The sequence below is a fragment of the Petromyzon marinus genome, chromosome 19 (genome assembly GCF_048934315.1).
Source record: "Petromyzon marinus isolate PM22_M1 ecotype Great Lakes invasive population chromosome 19, UKy_Petmar_22M1.pri1.0, whole genome shotgun sequence".
Lineage (NCBI taxonomy): Eukaryota > Metazoa > Chordata > Hyperoartia > Petromyzontiformes > Petromyzontidae > Petromyzon > Petromyzon marinus.
Window position 1 is genome coordinate 4,788,496 of NC_133685.1, and position 21,858 is coordinate 4,810,353.

At 50.3% G+C, this 21,858-nt stretch overlaps 1 protein-coding gene across 50 annotated transcripts in view; it reads right to left on the bottom strand.

Annotated features, from left to right (window-relative positions):
• TTN (titin) overlaps window positions 1–21,858 on the bottom strand; it is a 355,181-nt gene that overhangs the window by 89,839 nt on the left and 243,484 nt on the right. For all 50 annotated transcript variants that reach the window (XM_076067945.1, XM_076067951.1, XM_076067944.1 and 47 more), the window contains 25 exons: window positions 21,442–21,744; window positions 20,707–21,006; window positions 19,741–20,037; window positions 18,871–19,155; window positions 17,774–18,067; window positions 17,002–17,301; window positions 15,970–16,278; window positions 15,215–15,405; window positions 14,258–14,687; window positions 13,035–13,343; window positions 11,901–12,049; window positions 11,287–11,319; window positions 11,039–11,168; window positions 10,243–10,542; window positions 9,525–9,842; window positions 8,656–8,952; window positions 7,327–7,626; window positions 6,819–7,133; window positions 5,654–5,802; window positions 4,842–4,992; window positions 3,200–3,481; window positions 2,191–2,493; window positions 1,516–1,818; window positions 758–1,039; window positions 166–465 (listed from right to left, as the gene is read on the bottom strand). In XM_076067945.1, coding sequence (XP_075924060.1) covers window positions 166–465; window positions 758–1,039; window positions 1,516–1,818; window positions 2,191–2,493; window positions 3,200–3,481; window positions 4,842–4,992; window positions 5,654–5,802; window positions 6,819–7,133; window positions 7,327–7,626; window positions 8,656–8,952; window positions 9,525–9,842; window positions 10,243–10,542; window positions 11,039–11,168; window positions 11,287–11,319; window positions 11,901–12,049; window positions 13,035–13,343; window positions 14,258–14,687; window positions 15,215–15,405; window positions 15,970–16,278; window positions 17,002–17,301; window positions 17,774–18,067; window positions 18,871–19,155; window positions 19,741–20,037; window positions 20,707–21,006; window positions 21,442–21,744 — 6,630 coding nt within the window. The remainder of the gene's footprint in view (window positions 1–165; window positions 466–757; window positions 1,040–1,515; window positions 1,819–2,190; window positions 2,494–3,199; window positions 3,482–4,841; window positions 4,993–5,653; window positions 5,803–6,818; window positions 7,134–7,326; window positions 7,627–8,655; window positions 8,953–9,524; window positions 9,843–10,242; window positions 10,543–11,038; window positions 11,169–11,286; window positions 11,320–11,900; window positions 12,050–13,034; window positions 13,344–14,257; window positions 14,688–15,214; window positions 15,406–15,969; window positions 16,279–17,001; window positions 17,302–17,773; window positions 18,068–18,870; window positions 19,156–19,740; window positions 20,038–20,706; window positions 21,007–21,441; window positions 21,745–21,858) is intronic.

Sequence of the window (21,858 nt, forward strand, 5' to 3'; positions counted from 1 at the left end):
CCAGCATGCGGAGCGAAACTCAGGGGCCACGGTAACCGAGCATGGCGCAGCGTTCCAGCACGACCGTGAAAACCGACGCAGGAAGTAATACAATTCGAAACCATTCGTACAAACACACCAGTGCTGAACACACGCACGGGCAGCAAACATCGGTTCTTCGCTTACTGTATCGATCCTTGGCCTTGACCTCGGTGGAGATCAGGGGGTTGCTGATGCCGTACATGTTTTCTGCGCAGATGCGGAAGATGTACTCGCGTCCCTCCACCAGCTTGGGCACTTTGCAGGTGAGCTTGGTGCAGGAGGAGCTGACGGGCATCCACAGGTCTCGGTTGGTGTCCTGCTTCTCAATGACGTAGTTCGTGATGTCGCTGCCTCCGTTGTCCTCAGGAGGGTTCCACGAGATGACGATGTTGTCCCTGTGGACTTCGTCGAAGGTGACGGGTCCCAAAGGCGGAGATGGGCGATCTGAGGGAAAGGAGTGGGGGGGGGGGTAGGTTCGTCGTGAAGCGCGTTCTTAATTCTTATTTTTATTTCAAATCGCCTTTGTTCATTTGCTGTCGCGTGCTGGTAAACGATAGAAGTAAGATGCTGTAAAAGGGCGTCAAAGGTGGCAGCCTGCCGCTTCTACAGGTAGGGGTTTGGCAAGCTTGTTTAACTGTGAGCAAACGCAGACGCCACAGCTTGCTTAAATTGTCATTCCACTCATCCACCACAGGGATGCTCCGGGGGGAGGGGAACGAGACTTCGAGGCACTCACCGACAACACTGACTTGGCACTTCCCGGTGCGTTTGCCTACGTGGTTCTCCACAACCACGGTGTACAGGCCCGAGTCCGGGCGGCAGCCTTTCTTGTTGCCGAAGGAGAGCGTGGTCGGTGTGGTCGCGATCTTGATGCGGTCGTCCTGCTTGAGCTCCGTGTCGTCCTGGAACCAGCGCACCTTGGGCTGCGGCTTGCCCGTGTATCGGCCCGACAGGCCGAAGGGATCGCCCACGCGCACGATGAGCTTGTCACGGAAGTCCAGTTCGATTGTTGGCGGCGCTGAGAGCGAGGTGGGGGGGGGGGAAGGAGGGGCAAACGTCGCACGGGGTCATCGCGCGTATTCTGACCGTCGCATAACCACCCTGACGCCGATTGGCCGCCCACACGAGCGTCGAATAATTAAGAGACGTCACTGTGTAACGGAGCGGGGGGCCACATTGTCAGAGGGGAAGTGAGTTTCGTACTAATATAAGAGAAAAGGGCCTAAGAGGGAAAATGTAAGGAATGCGCTGCTCAATGAAGAGACGGAGGGGGGGGCGTTTAGCAAAATGAAGAAGAGAGCAGAGAGCACGCGATCAGAGAGAGGGTTCAGAGACCATGAACCAATAACGTTTCTTTAGGCAGTGAACCCTGGAAGACGACGTGTAGCCGCAGACTTTGGAGCTCATTCCAACAGTTTTTTTGGATTAACAATCGTCGGAATATCGTGGCAGCACCCAAGCATCACGCACGTCAGACCAGTCCCGCCAGCTTACCCAGCTCATCCCTGCAGGTGACGGGCTTGGTGCAGAAGGACGGCTTGCCGGCGCCGACCACATTGACGGCGCTGACGCGGTACTCGTAGGTGTCGCCCTCCTTCAGGCCCTCGTGCGTGAACACGCGGTCCATCAGTTTGTCCTTGGTGACGCGGAAGAATTTGTCCTTGCCGATGAGGCGGGCCTCCAGGATGTACGACTCGATAGGAGCGCCGCCGTCGTAGAGCGGGGTCTTCCAGCTCAAGCTGACGGAGCTCTTGCTGATGGCTGTCACGATCAGGTCCTCCGGACGTCCAGGGACAGCTGAGCAGCAGAAACAGGGAAGGGGGAGGAGTACATCAGCGTCTGGTCTTGACGCTATTCACATTGTTTTTCTTTTGCGGCACACTGCGGATGACAGCACGTGATAACGTGACGCGAGTGGCAGCCGATGCATCCTGAGAGGATGTCCGCCACATGCTAGGTGCATCGTTACATTGCAGGATCGCGGGATATGGCTTGCAGGATCGCGAGATATGGCGTCCAGGAGTAGATGGACCATCGCCGATGATGATGTGCATAATAACCAACATTTTCCGATGAATTAAAAAGAAACATGAAAACGTATTATCAATCAGGTGGGCTCAGGACCGGTACAGATATCGCTCCCGATTGGGTGCGGGACGCTGGACTCACAGACGGGCTCGTGGATGGTGATTTCGTGCACCGTCTCGGTGAACGGCCCCATGCCGATGATGTTTTCTGCGGCGATGCGGAAGGAGTAGGCCTTGCCACGGATGAGGCCCTGCACCACGGCGCTCTGCCGGGTCACAGTGGCGGTCACGGGCGTCCAGCCGCGGCGGTCGGCGTCGCGCTTCTCCAGCACGTAGTTGGTGATGGGGCTTCCGCCGTCGTCGTCCGGGAAGAACCAGGTCAGCTTGCACGAGTCGGCCGTCAGGTTCTCCACGTGGAATGGGACGCCGATGGGGCCGGGCACGTCTGATGTTGCAGAGGGGGGTGGGAGGGGGAGGTAATTTGTTAAGGCGGAGTAAAAAATAAAACGTCCTCGTGAAAAGACGTCAACATCTGCACGGACTGGCAATAGCTTTGTGGTGAGCACCATCGCGGGAAGTGCACTGTGGTCAGCGCCATTTTGTCGAGGTTACAAGAATCGACATCTTCTAAATGTGATCTTTAGAGCTACTGCTAAGCTGTTATAGAGAGACAAGGTGTACACGTACGTTGAATTTCTTTCACACAGTCCGTAGCCAACCGTGATAATCGGAGGTGTGGAGATGTATGAAGTTCAGGTAAAGGCGCAGCCCTGCAATCGCTTGCTCACGCTACTGCTGTCGGAAGGACCTCCACGTGGGAGCTCTAGAGGCCCACTAGAGGGAATTTAAGCGTACTGTTCCTGCTGGGCAGAGGTGGAAGGACCCACAACTTTACTCCACCACACGTGACCTGAAAATTGACTAACTGTAAATTGGCAAATTAATATTCAACCATCGACAGCAATGAAACTGGCTTATTCCCAAAATTGAAATGTGTTGCCATTACCCCAAAAACATTGTCTACATTTATGCAAAAAATAGCACACAACCTCCCCCTTTTGGCCGAACATCACCAATGTCCCCCGCATGTCCCTTTGGCCACCTGTGGTCAAAACCAACCGATTGCTTTGTGCCCGTTTAGTGTGTCTCACCGAGGACGTCCACGATGATGGTTCTCTTGTGCTCTCCTCCCTCGTTCTTGGCGATGAGCGAGTACAGGCCCTGGTGATTGCGCTGGCACGGCTTGATAACCAGCGAGGAGCTGATGGAGGTCGTCTCAATTTTGGCTTCCGTCGGCAGGGGCTTTTCCTCGCGAACCCAGTTGATCGAGGGCTGGGGCTTGCCCGACACATACGCGATAATGCGGATGACTCCGCCAGCGTGGACGATGATGTGGTCCTTGACGGAAGAGTCCAGAGAAATCTCGGGACAAACTGCAGGGCAAATGAAAACCACAATTGCCACTGTCAAAAAAAAAAAACGCTGCGAGGTGAAACTTAAATTAATTTTGTTTAGCGTTACTGATCATTTCTCAACACAAAAAAAACGATAATGGGTTTCTTTTCAGGATATGACGAACAATGCATTTTTGTTCAACCCTGCGTGTGGGTGTGTGTCCTAACTTACCACGTGGTAACTTGTTGCTGGTTTATTACAATGGCTACCGCTGACCAATCGCATTCGAGCACGCGGTATGGTTGCTACCGTTCATGTGCGCCAACCGTATGGGATCATTCCATAAAAAAACCGAATCGAATTTATGTTATTGAGTCCGCGAGTTATTTTTTGTAATCGGCAATTAATTCTGAAAGGCGATTCAGCGGAAAAATAATCTTCTAACGAACCGAGTGGCAACCCTAGGCACCACCATCCATCCCAGAAGAATTCCATCATCAAGACCCTGCACCATAGAGCCCAATGCATATCCGACCAGGAACACATAGCCAGTGAACTCAAGCACGTACACCAAGCTCTTAAGGCTAATGGTTACTCCGACTACACAATCTGCAAAGCTATCACTCCAACCATGAAGAAGGACCCTCTTGAGGTGCCTTTCAAAACCATAACTTTACCCTACATTGTGGGGATCACAAAAAGATCTCCAAAATCTTGAATAAACACAAGATCCAGGTCCGTCTGTAAAAGATGTGATTCCGCACATACAGTACCTTGGCGTCTACAAACTAAGTTGCCTCTGTGGTAGTAGTTACATTGGAGAAACTAAACGACATGTCTCGGACCACATTCGTGAACACAAAGCAGACCTAAAACACGGTAGGACCAACACCTCGGCTGTGGCACATCACTGTTATAATTCAGTAGGCTCAAATGGCATTGACTTCTCCAAGACAGAGGTTCTTTATAAGCCATCTGGCTACCATGAGATTCGTTCATGAGGCTATCCACATATACAAACACAGAGACAATTTCAACCGAGAAGATGGATTCTGGCTTAGCAATCATTGGAAGGATTTTAGAAACCATTTCGGGTCTTAATTGATTGTTCAGGCTTATGGTGCCTTTCAGACCGCATCCATAATTTTCGTCTCCCCCCTCCTCTTTTCCGAACAAACTGTCAAATCGCTCTCCGTGGTGCTAACGTAAAAAAAACCCGCCACTTTTTTCAAATTTTTTTGCTGTGGTTTTCACACCTGATGATGATTGCTTGTGTTGCAGTCGAAACGTCGTGAGAATTTTATTGTTTTATATTTTTATTATTTTATTGTTTCCCTTCTATGTGACTTTACCGAAAGAACCAAGAATATGAAACCCTAGGCACGTTTGCAGCATCACCTGTTCTGTCCTTGATCTGCACGGCATCGAGAACTTCCCCGGGATCTCCCACGCCGGCGGCGTTCACGGCTCGCACGCGGAAGCGGTAGAAAGCGCCCTCCTTCAGGCCAGTGACGACATACTTGAGTCCACGGACTTCCCTGTCCTTCGCCTGCAGGAAAGAGGTGCAATTACAGATTGTGAGAATTTTTTTCTTCTGTTATGAATGTCGAACTTATTTCACACCGTACATAGCCAAACATGCACAGCAGAGGTATTGTATTTTTGAAAGGCGTTTAATATTTGCTATACAAACCCCATTATTAAAGCAGGCTCTCAAGCGTTGTACGTGAATGGTCTTAGCCTGGTCACTTGAAATATTTGTAATTCGATTTTGTTTCACTTCAGTTTACCCCAGCCATCAGAAGTAAACGTCTTGGTTTGATTACGTGGAAACGAACGTTGCCATGTAGAGCACGGAAAAAGGGTGCCCTTCTAGTGTGGAGAAAGAGACCCATTGAATACACTGCATATGGAGTTCCGTGATGCGAACCTCCGAGGCCATGTTCTATCACATGTGTACGCCGCCAGCTGCCGCGGCTGAGAATGGGAATGTCATCCTCTCGTGACGCTATGCTGACAGCACAAGTTTCATATCATTGTGCCCAAAATATATATGTATATAAACAATTAAAAGACGTTAGAAAGGGATATTTTTTTTCTCATGTAATATCAGGTCGAATGAAAGTTAAATTATCCTTTTTCACATAACACGAGAAAAAAAATCGTGTTTCGCTGATGTGTGACGTTCAAAAAGAACCGTGTTCGTTCACCTTCTCCCACTCTTCCTTTCCTTCCTCTTTGTATTCCACAAAGTAGCCGATGATCTTGGAGCCACCATCCTTCTTTGGGGCGATCCACTCCAGTTCCACGGTGGCTCTGGTCCAGTCGACCACCTTAGGGGTTGGTGGTCCAGGTGGCGCTGCACAGAGGGTATAACGCGTTGTAATACCCTATTGATGTCCATAGTTCATGATCAATGGCTAAGTCCTAATACAGATGTAAAGGGTACATCATTGCCTTATTGTCCTTATGGTGGCAAAAAAAAGTCAAAGTCACAACTTTGGATCGTGTGAGCTGGCTACTATGATTCTTTATAATTGCAGAATATGTGCAGCATGCTGACATTTATGCGGCGTTTATCCATTTAAGGCCCATGATTGCGTACATAGTATTAAAGTTCGTCATCGCCAATGCTGTGCTGTAAGAAAGGCATTCACTTATAATCTCAGCTGCAGGTTGCTTCAGGTGAGCCATTACAATCGAAATTTTGTAAGTTTGATGACATGTGCTGTCCCGCAATATCACAACAACCGCCAGACATTACTCTCGTCAGCTGTTGTTACATTTGACATTGGGAGTTGTCCTGAAGACCTGCCTCGTACGCGTGAGAGGCCATGCAAGAAAAATTGGACGTTACTACAAGCATTCATCGTCGTCAAAAAAGACCCACACGTCCCAACTGAGCCGTGAACACTTTTCCAATAGTGGCCAGAAGGTGGCGCGATTGTAGCAAGAACGGTGAAAAATTCGGAACTGTTGTAAATCGTCATTTCCCCAGAGACCTTATCAGTTTGGATTTTTTTTTACGTTTAGCCACAATTTGATCGTAGGCCACTTATGTTAAAAATGTGCAGGCCTACAATTGTTTGCTCACGCCACATATGTACGACTCCAAATTATCACTCGATATATTTTTGTTGGAACACCGACCGCTCGGCTGCCTTGGGAGTGAGGATTACGGGTGTAGGGCACTGCCACTTCGGTGCAAGGTACACCTTGTCACAGTCATCTTGTACTATTGTACCAAATATTCCTATCATGGTGCGCCAATACATTTCCCGGGACGGTGTCCTGGGGATCGGCCCAACTGAAATCGTGCCGTGGTAGAACTGCGTTCGTTTATATCGCAAAGAGAGCCGCGCCGCCACAACTCACAGATGGGGTCGCGGACAATGCAGGGGTCGGAGGGCAAGCTTGGCGGCCCCACGCCGGCCGCGTTGATGGCGAACACGCGGAAGATGTACTCGGAGTTCTCGATGAGGCCGGTGACGCGGTGGGAGACGCCCAAGGGCATGATGCGGATGGGGTCGCGCGTGACGCGCGTCCAGCGCTTGCCCGTCGTCTCCTTGCGCTCGAGCCAGTAGCCGGTGACGGGAGAGCCGCCGTCGTAGGTGGGCTCCTCCCAGTTGACGGTCAGGCCGTCGGCCGTCACGCTCGTGACCGTCGGCTTGTCGCACGGGCCGGGGACGGCTGCCGGCGGGCGTTGGGGGAAGAAGAAAAAAAACGCATGATGAGACGCGAACGGGTCGGCAAGGTGGCCGATTGATCGGCCGCCTCGGTGAAGGCGCTGTAACAAATTTAAATGAGGTAAGATAATCCGCATCCGTGTTGTTTCGACTGTCGTGAGGATGTGGACCAAACGGTTCCTGCTGAGCATACTCACAGAACAGGTTCTTTGCCAAGCTCGGCTCGCTGTCCAGGGGATCTCCGATGCCGTACTTGTTCTGGGCCCGGATGCGGAAGACGTACTCGTGACCCTCGATCAGCTTGGGCACGGTGTGCATGCATTCCTTGACGTCGTTTGCCACGGGCACCCACGTCTTGCGGTTGGCCTCTCGCTTGTCGATGACGTAGTTCGTGATCTTGGATCCGCCGTCGTCCTCCGGCGGCAGCCATGAGATGGTGATGTTCTCCGCCATGATCTTCTCGAATTTGATAGGTCCGATGGGTGGTCCGGGGCGACCTGTTGATAATTGAAAGGAAAGATTTGCAATGAGCAATTGAACTCCACGTGCGATCAGTCAGTGTAGGTGATGATGAAAAGCCGCGCTAGATTGGTGCGGTCATTTAGGCGAGCAAAGCACATGGCGATATACTTCCTGCTGAGCTTCATCTTCCCAACATGCCGATTTGGGTATATTATTATTATCAACTGTGTGGTTATTCACGTCCATGTGTGAAACAGGCAACTGTAGCAATGTACAGCTTCATTGATCACATCAGTTAATTAAGATCATCACACGCGCATCAAATGTTCAATGCAAGAATCGATTATTTTGAGTTCATGCGAATTATATGCACATTGTATGCTAATGTCACATTTAGACAATGCAGTGAACAAAAAACTCCACGAAGTTAGTTTTATGAAAAATCTAAAGAATATAAATCAGAGAATTAGGGTACAAAATTGCACTCGAAAATAATGTTTCAATTAAAACCGCGACCCAGGATCGTGATAACGGGGGTGTTGGTGAATCATTATATGCCCACAGACAACAACAACAACAACGTGCCAGGCATATAAACCACAACATAACACGTGGTTGTACTTAGAAGGTAGGTTTCAAGTTTCACATTTATGTCTTTAACCAGGTGAAAACTTAAGAGACCAGGATAAGTATAATTTGCAATAGTGACCCGGTTCATTAGTCTGCCAGTAGGGCGGGAGATGATTGCTGCTACAGTATGTGCATATAATCCCAAATTAGTCATTTGCGGTGTAATTTTTCGAATTTGACAAACTTGGACCATGAAGCCGGCACGCAATGGCCTACTACTTCTTGCGAACGACATCACGGGATCTTTGACGTCCACCGTGAAACAGACGGCGCGTAGTATCATCGTGGTCATTACTCCCCCCCACAGTAATAATCACGGAGGTGCGAACCTCTGGAAAACGAGCGGTGAACATTGCTACCACCGTTAGGCCGTGTCGCCCGTGATGCCCGAGTCCAACCTTGCTTTGCCATGCATAGGCAGAGCCGGTACGTACCCAGGATGTTCAGCCTCATGCTCTTGGTGGCTTTGCCCAGGCTGTTGACTGCCGAGATGCGGTAGATGCCGGTGTCCCTGCGCTGAGACTCCACGATGGAGAGCGTGCAGGAGTCCTCGGCCACGATCTTGTTCACGTGCACGTCGTACTGAACCTCCACCTCCTTGTCGAGTTTTCCCACGGGCGCCTTGAACCACGTGAGCGTCGGGAAGGGCACGCCGCGGATCTTCGCCTTGATCTTGATGTCCATGCCCTCCTCCGACTCCATGAACTCGGTCAGGTCGATAACAGGCGGGCCTGAAAACAGACAGTACACGCGCGATGTGAGATATTCACATCGAGATATATATGTCTATTTTTAGGGGCATCATTGTGGGTTTGGCAGGTGGGGGGCGCGCAAAGTTAAAGCGCGCTGCTCACAATAAAATCTATATCGGGGGGGGGGGGGGGGGGGAGGCAACGTAGCCCTTCATCTGCTTCGGGGCGGATACAACCAGGACCACTTTGTGGGGGAGGTCAACGGTGGATTGGCAAAGGGCAACGATAGACTTGGCCCCCCTCCCCCACCCCCGCATCGAGAACGTGGAATTCTCACCAGCGGCTCGGCGCTGTCAAGGGGAAGGCGAGCACCCCGCCGCACACTCGTCTAGAGCTGCAGACCAGGCACGGTCTCGCGGGTGAGTCCCGTGCGGGTGCGGCGTTCTTCAGAAAAATTCAAGATGCCAGTGTGGCACATGGTGTCCCGCGGTGAGCACGTGGCGCTCAATGCACTTCGGAGCTGTAAACCAAACCCTTACGACGTTTTTTTAAACCCCCCCCCCGCGCGCCCCCCCACCCTGAGCTTGTGGTGCACGCGTACGCCCGCTCACATGTCTGGTCCTTGACGGTGATGGGGCCGATCGTGGAAGACGGGCGGCTGGGCCCGGCCTCGTTCACGGCCTTGACGCGGAACTCGTACTCGCCGCCCTCGTTGAGGTCCTCCACGACGAAGGCCGTCTCCTCCACGTCGCGTTTGTTCACCTGCTTCCACGACTCCTTGTCCTTGGCGACGGCATCCCAGCTGAGGCACTCGACGGAGTAGTGGGTGATCGGAGCACCGCCATCGTGGTTGGGTGGCTTCCAGGTCAGTTTCACGGTGTTCTTTGTCACCAGGCCAACCTTCAGCTTAATTGGAGGATCCGGAGGACCTGTAGAGATTGAGAAGGTTAAAAATCAGACCAAATAAATTGTGAAAAAACTCAAATCGTCCCAGGTAAGAGGCATTACACCGAGTGTTGAGACTAACCTTCTGTGTTTGATGGAAGACTCACGTTGAACAATGGAATACATTGCACGTGCGATGAAAGGTCACGCAAAAGCCATAAATGATATCAGAAGATTTTGCATGATTAACGATTTTTAACATAACCATTGCTTAGCAGGTGATAGGTGAATTATTACATCGCGGGTAGACGAGAGATCATGAGGGCTTGGCTAGGATTTCACATAGCAGTGGATTGATCGTGGCTGTGGCTGATGATGATGAAGATGATGATGAAAACTCTCGACAATGCCGAGCGAACTCATTAGCGCGAGCGCCTCGCTCACCGATGGGATCGCGAGCCTTGGTCCTGCTGACGGTCTCCACGGGGGGGCCGATGCCGTTGCGATTCTCGGCGCGCACGCGGAAGAAGTACTCATTGCCCTCGACGAGGTCGGGCACCAGGTAGGAGAGGCCAGCGCAGGACGTGGTCACCTTGATCCACGCCTTGCCGTCAATCGGCCTCTTCTCCACGATGTAGCTCTTGATCTTGTCCCCGCCGTCATTCAACGGCGGCTTCCACGTCAGCCGGCAGCTGCTCTTGGTCACGTCCCCGACCTTCAGGTCCTTCGGCGGTCCCGGGACATCTGGTGAATTGGGTTGGAGACAGAGAAAGGGTGCGTTTCAACCGCTGTCGAAGGGCGAAAGGGAAAAGGTGGAGCAACTGTAATTGCTTGCTCGGTCCACTTTTTGGGAGATCTAGAGGTCCCCTGTGGAGGGCATCTGGCCTGCACTTCCAAATTGGCCGGGCGTCTCGGAACAGGACCCACACTTTCGCCCCATCGCACGGGACCTGCCGATCGACGAGCTGTGGTGAACCCATTAGTACCGCTGGGTGGACAGATGTTGGGGGGGATTTAAGCCATCGGTGATCTCTGGATTGCAAGGGCAGCCATTGCACCACGGGAAATGGCCAATATACCGCATCTTGTTCAGCAGTGATGTCAACGCCTTCGGCTCCTGAAAAGCTCCTGGCGAGCAGAGTGAAAAAGTGCGCGGCAGCGCCCGAAAACGCGTCGGAGGGCAGCACGGCACAGGCACGAAAACCGATCGGAGCGGCTCTCTAATTTAGATTTCACCCACCGAGGACATTGACGCGGACGTGAACGGTCTTTTGCCCGGCCTTGTTCTTGGCAGTGATGCTGTATTTGCCAGCGTGGCTTCTATTGCAGTCGGCGATGTTCAGCATGGAGCTGTGCTCCGCTTCCTCGATCTGTGAATGAGCAGAGGCACGGGGGGCGTGAGGCGGCGAGGCAGGGGTACGCGGCTAGAGCGTGAGCTTGCTTTCAGACGTTCACGATGGAGATTGCGGTGGTGCCGTGAAACCGTACCTGAGCATCCAGAGGCACATTATGTCCACCATCCTAAAAAGTAAATTGGGGGTGGTGGGCGGTGGGGGAGGGGGGGAATAAAAACAAAAAAATCGATTTAATGCAATTAAGGAAATAGGCTCAGACTCATAATCTTATTTTATTGTTTCCCTTCTACGTGACTTTACCGAAAGAACCAAGAATATGAGTCCCTGCTTTAAATAAAAATTTAGGCTCAGACTCGTTAATTTTGAAGTTACAAGAAACAATACTGACCACACTAGTCGGTAGGGGTGGATCAAATCACGTGCATTACAATTTAACTTTTTTATCGCACAATGTAGACGCCGGCTATGAGCGCGCCTGATATAAACACAGTTCTGATATGAGCAACGCATGCTTCACATTACATTGGTGGTGGGGGTTAAGACGAAGGACGACTTCTGATACAGGCACGCCACTTCGGATATATGAGCACATCTGGCATTGCTCCCCACTGGGGTGTGCTAATATCTAAGCCCTGCACTCCCTCTACGATGAATGTAACGGGTTCCCATCGTCCCTGCGGCCACTAGAGGTGAAGCGGTGGGCGATGCTTGGGACAATGCACGGGATGTTGCGCACGAACTCGTTACCATCTTGACTTTTTTAGCTTCGCCCTCAAACTCCCAGAAGGTCTTGGGCGTGGGGCGTCCCTTGATCGTGGCGGGGAGCTTGATGGTCGTTCCAGCACGGGTGGTGAAGGTGTCGAGCATGCCGAGGTCCAGGGAGATATCTGGCTCCTCTGTAACGTTCACATGGAGGGCGCACGTCACGTAAATGCCGCCGTACGCCGATGTAGCATGTCAAGAGCGCTTACCACGGTGGCGAGATGTTGACTACCTCGCCCGGTATACAGGAGGTGATGGGTTCGATCCCGACTCTGACGCCTGTATATTTGGAGTGTGTGTCTCTCTTTCCGTGGTCGCGTGGATTTTTAACCGTGTCCTCCGGTTTTCTCTCCACATTAAGAAACAACATGCGTTGAGAATATTTGGCTGCAATAAATTTCCACAGGTCAAGAGTGCTTACCACTGTCATGGCAAGACTGCTTTACACTGATGTGGCTATGCTAATTGGCCTAATCTTCAATGCTGTCCAGACATTCTGGAAGCAGTGGGAGTAACCACACTTTAACCCACCACAGGAACCCTGCTAGCTGTGGTAGAGCAATTTATCCCGTCGTTTGCTGGACAGAGGCCGGAAACTTAAGGAACTTGTGGCTCCATTTCAACTGCCACACCAGAAAATCAAAATGGAGACCCGTGGCATTGCTTACCATCACACCACGTTTCACGGCCATCCCGAACATATAAACACATCGGCAGAACGAATGACAACATGACAAAAATTAACACGTAGGCTTTCGCAACCAATATTATCCATACTAGAGGTTTTTGGGGTTAGGTCACGTAAATATATGTGTCGTTAAAACCCGCCACCATCCGGCACAGCCAACTAGTAAGGTTTGTCACGTAAACAAAACTACTATTTACTAGTTCAGCACACCGGTGTTTTGGAGAATAAACCCACAACATTTACAATTCGAGTACCACGTTTCGCCAATAATTACAACCAGCCTCATCAGGCGGACAGCCAGAGTTGTGGAGAAATCCCCCTGTTTAACGACACATTTTTTTAAATACGCGATCTCACCCCAAAAACCTCTATTATGACACAAATTCGTCACGAATCCAAGGCCCCCCCCCCCCCCAGGAGTTCCAAAATACCTTGGACTTCCTTGACAGTGATCTCCGACGTCATCGGACTGGGATCCGAGGGTCCGGCGGCGTTGACCGCCCTCACGCGGAAGCGGTACTTCTTCAGCTCCTGCAGGTCAGGAACCACGAAGGAGCAAGCGTGCAGCAGCTTGTCCGGGTCGGTGGCCTTCAGCCAGTCGCTGGAGCCCTCCTCCTGCATCTCCACGATGTAGCCCTTGATGGGACTGCCGCCGTCCTTCTCCGGCGGTTTCCAGGAGAGCGACACGGTCGACTTTGTTTTGTCGGTCACCTCCGGGCACGTTGGAGGGCCGGGCGGGACTGCAGAGAGGTGGGGGGGCGAGGGTGGCGGTGCGAGGAAGAGCAAAGAGCTCATGAGCCAAGAGGGTTGTCCATTACCACTCCCGCCTGGGGTGGCAGAAGCTGCCAGTGTACATTAGGGGCAGTATGCACCAGGGGCGGTATGTAACGTAAGCAAAAAGATTAGCATATACTGTCTGATTTATATACAGCTTCCTAGATTTGAAGCTTTCGTGACTGCAAGGATCCATACTCTTTGGTTCTATTCGGTAAAGTCACGTTTTACCTACGTGACTTTACCGAATAGAATCAAAGAGTATACAGCTTCCTATTTATAAATATTTTTCGTAGACGTTTCATTGGCATTATCTATCAATAATACTGTGGTACCTTTTTATTGACGTTTTTATCAAACATTTTTGATGGAGGGAAGAAAATATCTGTAAGCATTTGCCATCCTACGTGGTACCAATAAGCAATTCACGGACCAATGACTCAATAACTAAAAAAGGTGTTCTCATTAGAAAGTGAAAGATTAAGGTTCAGCCCTGCCATTGTTTGCAGAAGCCAATGCTAGATAAAGGGCCTCCACAAGTGGCTAATGCAGGTTAAATGCCACCACATGACAAGGATTATGATGATACAGCACTAATGAGACAGATATTACTTCAAAGAATGGCATCCGTAAGTGGGATTGGGCAAGACACATCACCAGGAAGGACGAGACTGCTAACGAAATGGCAACAAAGAAAGGAACGCGCCTGAGAGGGTGACCACCGCAGACACAGAGCGATGAGATCGGTTCACGTCCGGGAGTCAAATATAGCGCGGCATCGCAGAATGGTAAATAGTAGTGACGCAGCAGCGGACAGAGAATGGCTGATGGTGATGACAGCGACGAATTGAATTGAATAGAACGATGACAAAATACTCACAGATGGGATCGGCAGCGGTGTACGGGTCAGACGGCTCGCTCGGTGGGCCAATGCCAGCGATGTTGACGGCCATGGCGCGGAACTGGTAAGTGACGCCTTCGATGAGGTGGAGGACATTGTACTGCAGGCCCTTCAGGGCAGGCTTGGTGACGGGCGCGCGGTTCACGCGTGACCAGTATACACCGTCTTTCTCCTTTTTCTCCAGCCAGTAGCCCGTGATGGGCGACCCGCCGTTGTCCAACGGCGGCTGCCAGGCCACGAGCATGGAGCTGTGTGTGATATCCGTAACGGAGGGTTTGCCCGGCGGGCCTGGCAGCCCGTAGGGATCCTTCGCCATTATCTTCTCCGAGTTGCAGCCGTCGCTGATGCCGTACTTGTTCTGGGCACGAACGCGGAACTGGTACTCGTCGCCAGTGACCAGCTTGGTGACCTGAAACGGAGGACGGAGGTGAAAAGGATATTGTTTTTACAAATGTCACAGCTCAAACATTGCGGACGAAATATTTAACAAAAGCGGGCGATTTACACAGCAATACATTGCGTAATAATAAGTTACATAAAACCCATTTAAAAGTACCGTAAAATATATTTTTAGGGGCGTCAACCAGCAAATAGGTAAAATTTTTACTTAAAACTTTCGTGACTACAGGAATTAATATTCTATGTTTCGTTCGGTACAGTCACAATAGAGATATAAAATAATAATAAAAGTGATATTTTTATTCACTTCATTCTTATTATTTTATTGTTATTATTTTTTCTATCTACGTGACTTTACCGAAAGAACCATAGAATATAGCAAATAGGTTGACAAATAATTCACTTAACAATAAACAAAGCACATGCAACCAGCAAGGAAGGAACAAAGAATACGGTGGTAATAACTGTGGTACTGAACGTTAAAATCTCCAGCAAGGTGTACACACACACGTTTGGGAAAGGTAATGTGAAATAAACCTTGTATCTTCGGTCGATGATGCAGTTGGTGAGTTCCTCCCACTCCGACTTCTTCTTCTTGGCGTCACGCTTGTCAACGACGTAATTGGTGATGTCGCTGCCTCCGTCATCTTCAGGGGCATCGAAGGTCAGGTAGCAGGACTCCGCCTTGATGTCGGAGACGACCAAGTTCCTTGGCGGCGATGGTCGATCTGTAACGGCGCGACAGAGCAAAACAAAGGGCAACATTGAAGGAGGCCTCAATAGTGCCTCAACTTGAGGTTGGTGAAAATAAACAAATTAATGTTGTCAGTGCAACTCTATTTGGCATTTTAATTCTGGAAGCAAGGGGCGCACTACCCTGTGACGGACAAGAGCCCTGGAAGATCACATCACAGAATAACTTCTGATGTAGGCCTCTGGCCATATCGGGGTATTTTTTTTAGGTTATGCATAGAGTGCTGACCTCATGGAAATCAAATGACAATGTTTATTTCTCAAAAGCTTCGAACATCAAAATTAATCGAACAACCAAATTTAATATATTTATTGCATCATTGCTGTCCGTGCTGAGACCGCAAGAGCGCTACACTTGACGATCTGGTGTAAATCATGGGTGGCTGCCACCGCTGATCATACTGAAAGCTATATTGGTAGCAGATTTCAAATGCTTTCATCCTCGGTGAACGAAGAGCAACTGCACAACTAAAACACAGCAAAACACACGAGCAGAGGGCATTGGCAAAACGTCGTGGAAATGTAACATGGTAACTCACCCAGCACTGTCAGCTTGAGGTTTTCAAAGGCAGTTCCAAACTTGTTGCTGGCTGTGATGGTGTACACGCCGGTGTCGGAGCGCTTGGCCACGGGGATTAGCATCTTGTTCCCGCTGACCAATCGTGATATCATCTCGCTGTCAAACTTGAATCCTTCCACTGTCGAGTCGAGCACCTTGTCCCCTTTGGACCACTCCACCTTGGGCTTCGGTAGCCCGGTGACCTCGGCGGGAATCTCGACCAGGTCGCCGGCCTTCACCACCAGGGAGTCGCCCTTCACCGTGATCTTCATGGCGATGCTTGGCGGGACTGCACGGGCAGACGTAGGCGAAGAGCACGAAGGTTGACAATTCAGAAAGACGAACCTTTTTTTTATAACTTGAATGCGATTGGCCCGTCTTTATGGTGCAGAGATTAAGATGGGTCAAGGTCGAAATGTCACCCCATTTTATATATAACATTTAATTTTTCCCACTTAGCAGAAGTGTCATTCACAGATGTGTTATGATTTTGTCAAATTGTGCTTGTGTAACACCGCCAACGCACTATCGCAATGTGTCATTCAATACGAGTGTGATATTCCCAGATGTAATTAATTTGTTTTATCAAGGCAGTGTACACTTTTAAGTGTTACATTGCCCTGAAGAGTATTACTTTCTTCACACTAAAGTATCGAGAGAATGCGATGCTCCATATCGCACAACCAATGCATCATCGCCTTCTGGTCTGGTTCAGGGTTGTGCCGCGCATCGTTCGGCATGGTGTCTGTGACATTTCGCTCCACGTATGAAGGAGCTTCCAGCACGTGGGGCAAAACGTCGGACCATCTTCCCGGACAACGCGCGGTAACTCCCGAAAACACAACGGAGAGCCACGCAGCACAACCGCAAAAAAGAACACGCAAAAGTATTACAATGTAATAAAGGGCACACTCACTCTTTTGCATCGTCGAAACATTCAACAACAATAAAAACAGCAACAGTTTCCAATAGGGTTAACCGCATTTCAAAAGTGTCAATGCTGTTCACTCACTCTCGTCGTCCTCCACGATGGCGGTGACGGGAGCGCAAGGTTCGCTCTCGCCAATCTCGTTGAGTGCGCGCACTCGAAACTCAAACTTCTGAAACTCCTGCAGCCGGTCGACCTTGAAGGTCAAGTCGTGGCAGGGTCGCGGATTGACCCTGTCAAACTTAGTCTCGTCGTGGCGCTTCTTCTCAATGATGTATCCGATGATGGGGCTTCCGCCGTCCGATCGAGGCACCTTCCAGCGCAGCGATACCGTGTCCTGGGTCTTCTCAATGATGGCGAGCTTCTCTGGTGGGCTGGGAGGACCTGCAATTTAAAAATAGGGTGCTTTTAATAGAAAAAAATATATATATCGCCACGTAGAAATTGTACTCAATTGTTATTCTACATGCGGTATAAGCTTTTAACGAACACAAATCAGCTAAATAATGTTGACAATTAAGGGAAGTCAGTAGGCTGTAGTAGGACACGTCGCTAGATGCGATGAGGGCCAATGGATGTGACTGGTGATGAAATGGCAGCTCAGGGAGAGAATCACTTTGAGAACAACTGCCGCAAGAGATGGAGCAATACGATTAGCTCATGAAAGGGAATGAGTTGGATGGTGGTTAGCACTGGGCCATGAGGGATGGCAACACTGTGGGGAGGCCCTTCATCCAAAGGTGGGTACACAATGGCTAATGATTGATGACAATGATTGATGACGATCATTTTCCCAAGCTATGTTTCATGAGTTAAAAATTAATCTCAAGGTAGAGTTACGGGGGTATCTACTTACCCAAGGGATCTGCAACTTTGATTGGGCCGACATCCACTGGTGGACCGACGCCGTACTTGTTCTTGGCGCACACGCGGAACATGTATTCGCTGTTCTCGAGCAAGCCCACGATGTCACACTTGGACTTGTCCGTCTCGAAAGGAACACGCCACGTGTGCAACTTGGCATCCCTCCTCTCCACAATGTAGCCCGTGATCTCGCTGCCTCCATCGTCCAGCGGATCTGACCAGTTGAGCAGCACCATCTTCTTGGTGATGATCACCGGCTTCAGGTCGGTGACTGGCCCTGGCACGTCTGGAATGTGGCAGCACAATGCAGTAAAATAAATTATGCGTGAGTCAAGACTTTCCACTGCTGGGGGGGGGGGGGGGCAAAGCACAATGTAAGATGGCTCGTTGTCATCCAAAATTGACCACGCGCTTCGAGGCATTTTCTCTCCGTTGTTGTTGTTGTTTTTAAATAACGATGAAAGTTTTGAAAATTTGGCTTTAACAACACTGCCTACTCCAGGCGGTGTGTTGTCATGTGCTCCGGAAATTGACACTGTTGCTTCGCCACTCCGCCTCACACCATTGTTTTCCTCGTGTACGTGAGTGTTAGTGATGTAAACAACGGACCCTGAATTGCGCAAGGGACATTTGGCAATTATGCAGAGCCATTGCATCTTCAATCGATTAAAGCATTGGTAAGAGCAATAATAGTATATATATATATTTTTTTTACTTTTTATTTTACCAAGAAAGCTTCTGTGCATCTCAAAACCAATTTTCAGAAGAATCCTGACTTGGATTGTTCAGCATATTTATTTTCAGCAGTGCCAATGTGCCCCTGAAAAATGTACGGTCCCATCTGCATAGCTCTCCAAATTGTGTGAATTTTTCATTGTTGTTCTACATGACAGCTCAGCATAACGTCTGACATTTCGCTCTAAGTACGTGGGGCTGAACAAAGCACGACGAAACCCGAGAGCTGTGCCGTACAGCTGCCAATAACCCACACAGTAGCGTCGCGTTTGCATCCTCATTACGGACGCTAAAATTAAACAAACGCCGTTGGCCAGTCGGAGAGGGGTGCGGGGGGGGGGGGAACCAACTCACCCATGACGTCCACACGCGTCCATGCCGACTTGCTTCCGCTGCTGTTGGTGGCAGAGACGCCGTACTTTCCGTGGTCGCTGCGCACGCAGTTCTTGATGAACACCTCGGTATCGTAGCCCACGGTGGTGATGATGACGCGCTCCTTGTCGTAGTCGCCGTCGTCCTTCGTCCACTTGATCGCGGGGAAGGGGCGGCCGCGGACAACGGCGGGGAGGCGCAGGGCCTTGCCGGCCTGGATCTGGACTCCGTTCTTCACCGAGATGTCCAGCTCCACCTCTGGCGGCTCTGCAGGACGACACGTAAAACAATCGTACGCGGTGCCAACAAGTGTTCACTCGGCCGTCATTAAAAAAGTATATATTATTTTATTATTTGAGTCAAAATCTCAATCTAGTCGATGATGACCTGTGGAATTTTACTCAAGCCGAAGCCCTGTGGATTTAATTTGGTCAATCTCTGATCGACTAAATAAGTCAACCATTTATATGAAGGGCACAAAGTTTCCTCACCCGCTATTATTAGGTCTGTCAAAAATTGAACTGAGTTAATATTGGATATACTGTACATACATATAGCCAATTACCATTTTTGATCGTCCTCTGGACACCGCTGATTCAGCAAAAAATATTTCAAAATCATCTTGGTTTGTGTCTCCATCCGGACAAGTTAATATCGTCTCGTCACCGTCAGTCAGCCTGAGTCAGGTCTTCGGTGGGTAGTGGTCGTCACATTTGCGCTCTATGATTTTCGTCCACCCGTGCAACAAGAACAATCATAATCGTTGACAAGAACCGCGGTAGTCACCGGATCCCTGGCTCACCGTGCCCCGAATGATCCCCGACCCCCCAACCACCACCACGACTGCCGTACCTTTCTTCTCCAGCACGGTCACGGTGTCCGTCTGTCCCGGGGCGCCCTCCCCGGCGACGTTGACGGCAATCACGCGCAGGCGGTAGTCGGCTCCCTCGCGCACGCCCTCCACCGTGAACTTGCGCGGCTTCACCAGCTGGTCGCTGCAGCGAGCCCAGTCGCTCGTGCCGGCCAGCTGCTTGTCCACGTGGTAGCCGATGATGTCCCCGCCGCCGGTGTATATGGGCGCCTCCCACACCACGTCGATGGTGGACGCGGTCGTGTCGACGATCCTCGGGGCCGGTGGACCGGGTGGCACTGGTTTGCGATGAGAGGACAGGCAGAGGCAGAGTCGTTGTATGCTTGATCATATTTCCGGATCAGTGTTTCTCGTTATCAGTGAAACGATGAGCCTTGCTGGGTGTTTAGAAATGGCTAGAACATTTAATAGCACTGTGTATGTGAATAATTTCACAACATGCTGTGTAATGAGCAGTTATGAATACAAATGCCAACACCATGTAGTTGTATTTAATAGCTGACGTTATGGTCCATATTAGGGTAACATTCGAAGTCAATTAAAATTAGTTATTGTGCTGAAGGGAGACTTTCCTATCAGTGCTTAAACGTGTAAAATAAAGAACCTGTCTACTATACTATATTAATCGGTTAAAATCGATGTTGATGCTCACAATACACACACATCCATCGAATGCGTGTGATAATCACATATTTACAGCCGATAGAATTTAGGTAAAAATAATACACTCCTGTTAAGTCATGAGTAAAGTCAACAGGCAAAACTACACAGAATTGGGGAACATAAATCTGAACTACTTTGCTTCAAAATAACACCACGTTCACCGAATCTTGAACCGAACCATAACCCCAAAGAACAGCGACAACTGCAAAAACTGTGAGGGAGGGCGAATTGCCGTGTTGCATGCTGACCGTACGGGCAAAGAGAGGACGTTGCAGACTACTCACGGACGGGGTCTTGCGTGGTGACGGGGTCGGAAGGCGGGCTGAACTTGCCGGGGCCTGCCAGGTTTTCGGCGCACACGCGGAAGATGTAGGTGAGGCCCTCCATGAGGCCCTCGACGCGGACGTTCAGGGCGCTGAGCATGCTGCGGTTGACGCGGGCCCAGTGAGACCCCTGGATCTCGCGCCTCTCCACCCAGTAGCCGAGGATCGGGCTGCCGTTGTCCTTTGGCTCGTTCCACGACACGTGCATGCTCGTGCTCATTACATCCTTCACCTCCGGCTTGTTGGGCGGGTCCGGAGGATCTGCGAGCAATGGAATCGGGGGTTAGAGTTTTCTCGTTCAGCAGCAAAGCTCTCTGTCTGCTGTGGCCACCCGGTTCTATTTTAACAAGGTGCCGTTAACTGTCGATTATCCGTCGGACGGATTGTCATCCAGGTTGCAGATCAAGAGTGCTCGCGAATAAATAAATAAATGAATGAGATATCGTCACACGCTCTGGTTTCATTATTAGCTACTGCTCACATGTCGAGCCTGCAGATCGACTCAATGTGGTGGTTCCATTTACACAGCTGGGCGGACAGAGTGGATTTTAGAACCTTGCCCAATTGTTTCAACTGCCGCGCCGGGAGTCCGAATTGAGCCGGCTACCTCTGGATCGCAAGTCCAGCGCGCTAACCACTTCTCAACGTTAGCATCCCGATACCACAAAAATCGTTCTTTATTGTTTTACCACTCACCGAAAGGATTCTTAGCGGTGGCTGGCTGCGACTTGCACGCGGGTCCACATCCGTACTTGTTCTCAGCGGACACACGGAACAGGTACTCCTTGCCCTCGATGAGCTTGGTGACGTGGAACTTGCAGTGGCGTAGGGTGGTCGTGATGGTGATCCAGTCGCTGTCTGGGCGAGTGTTGTCCTTCTTCTCCAGGATGTAGTTGAGGATCTCGCTGCCTCCATTGTCCTCCGGAGGGCCCCATGACACACGCATCGAGTCCTTCCGTATTTCGTCAAACGTGAAGTTGACTGGTACGCTGGGAACATCTGTTTCGTAAAAAAAAACAACCAAACACACGTAAATATTATTTATTTCATGATAGATGTTTGAGTGTAAATGTAATGACTACGTAAGAAGATGAAGAAAAAAACACACGATCA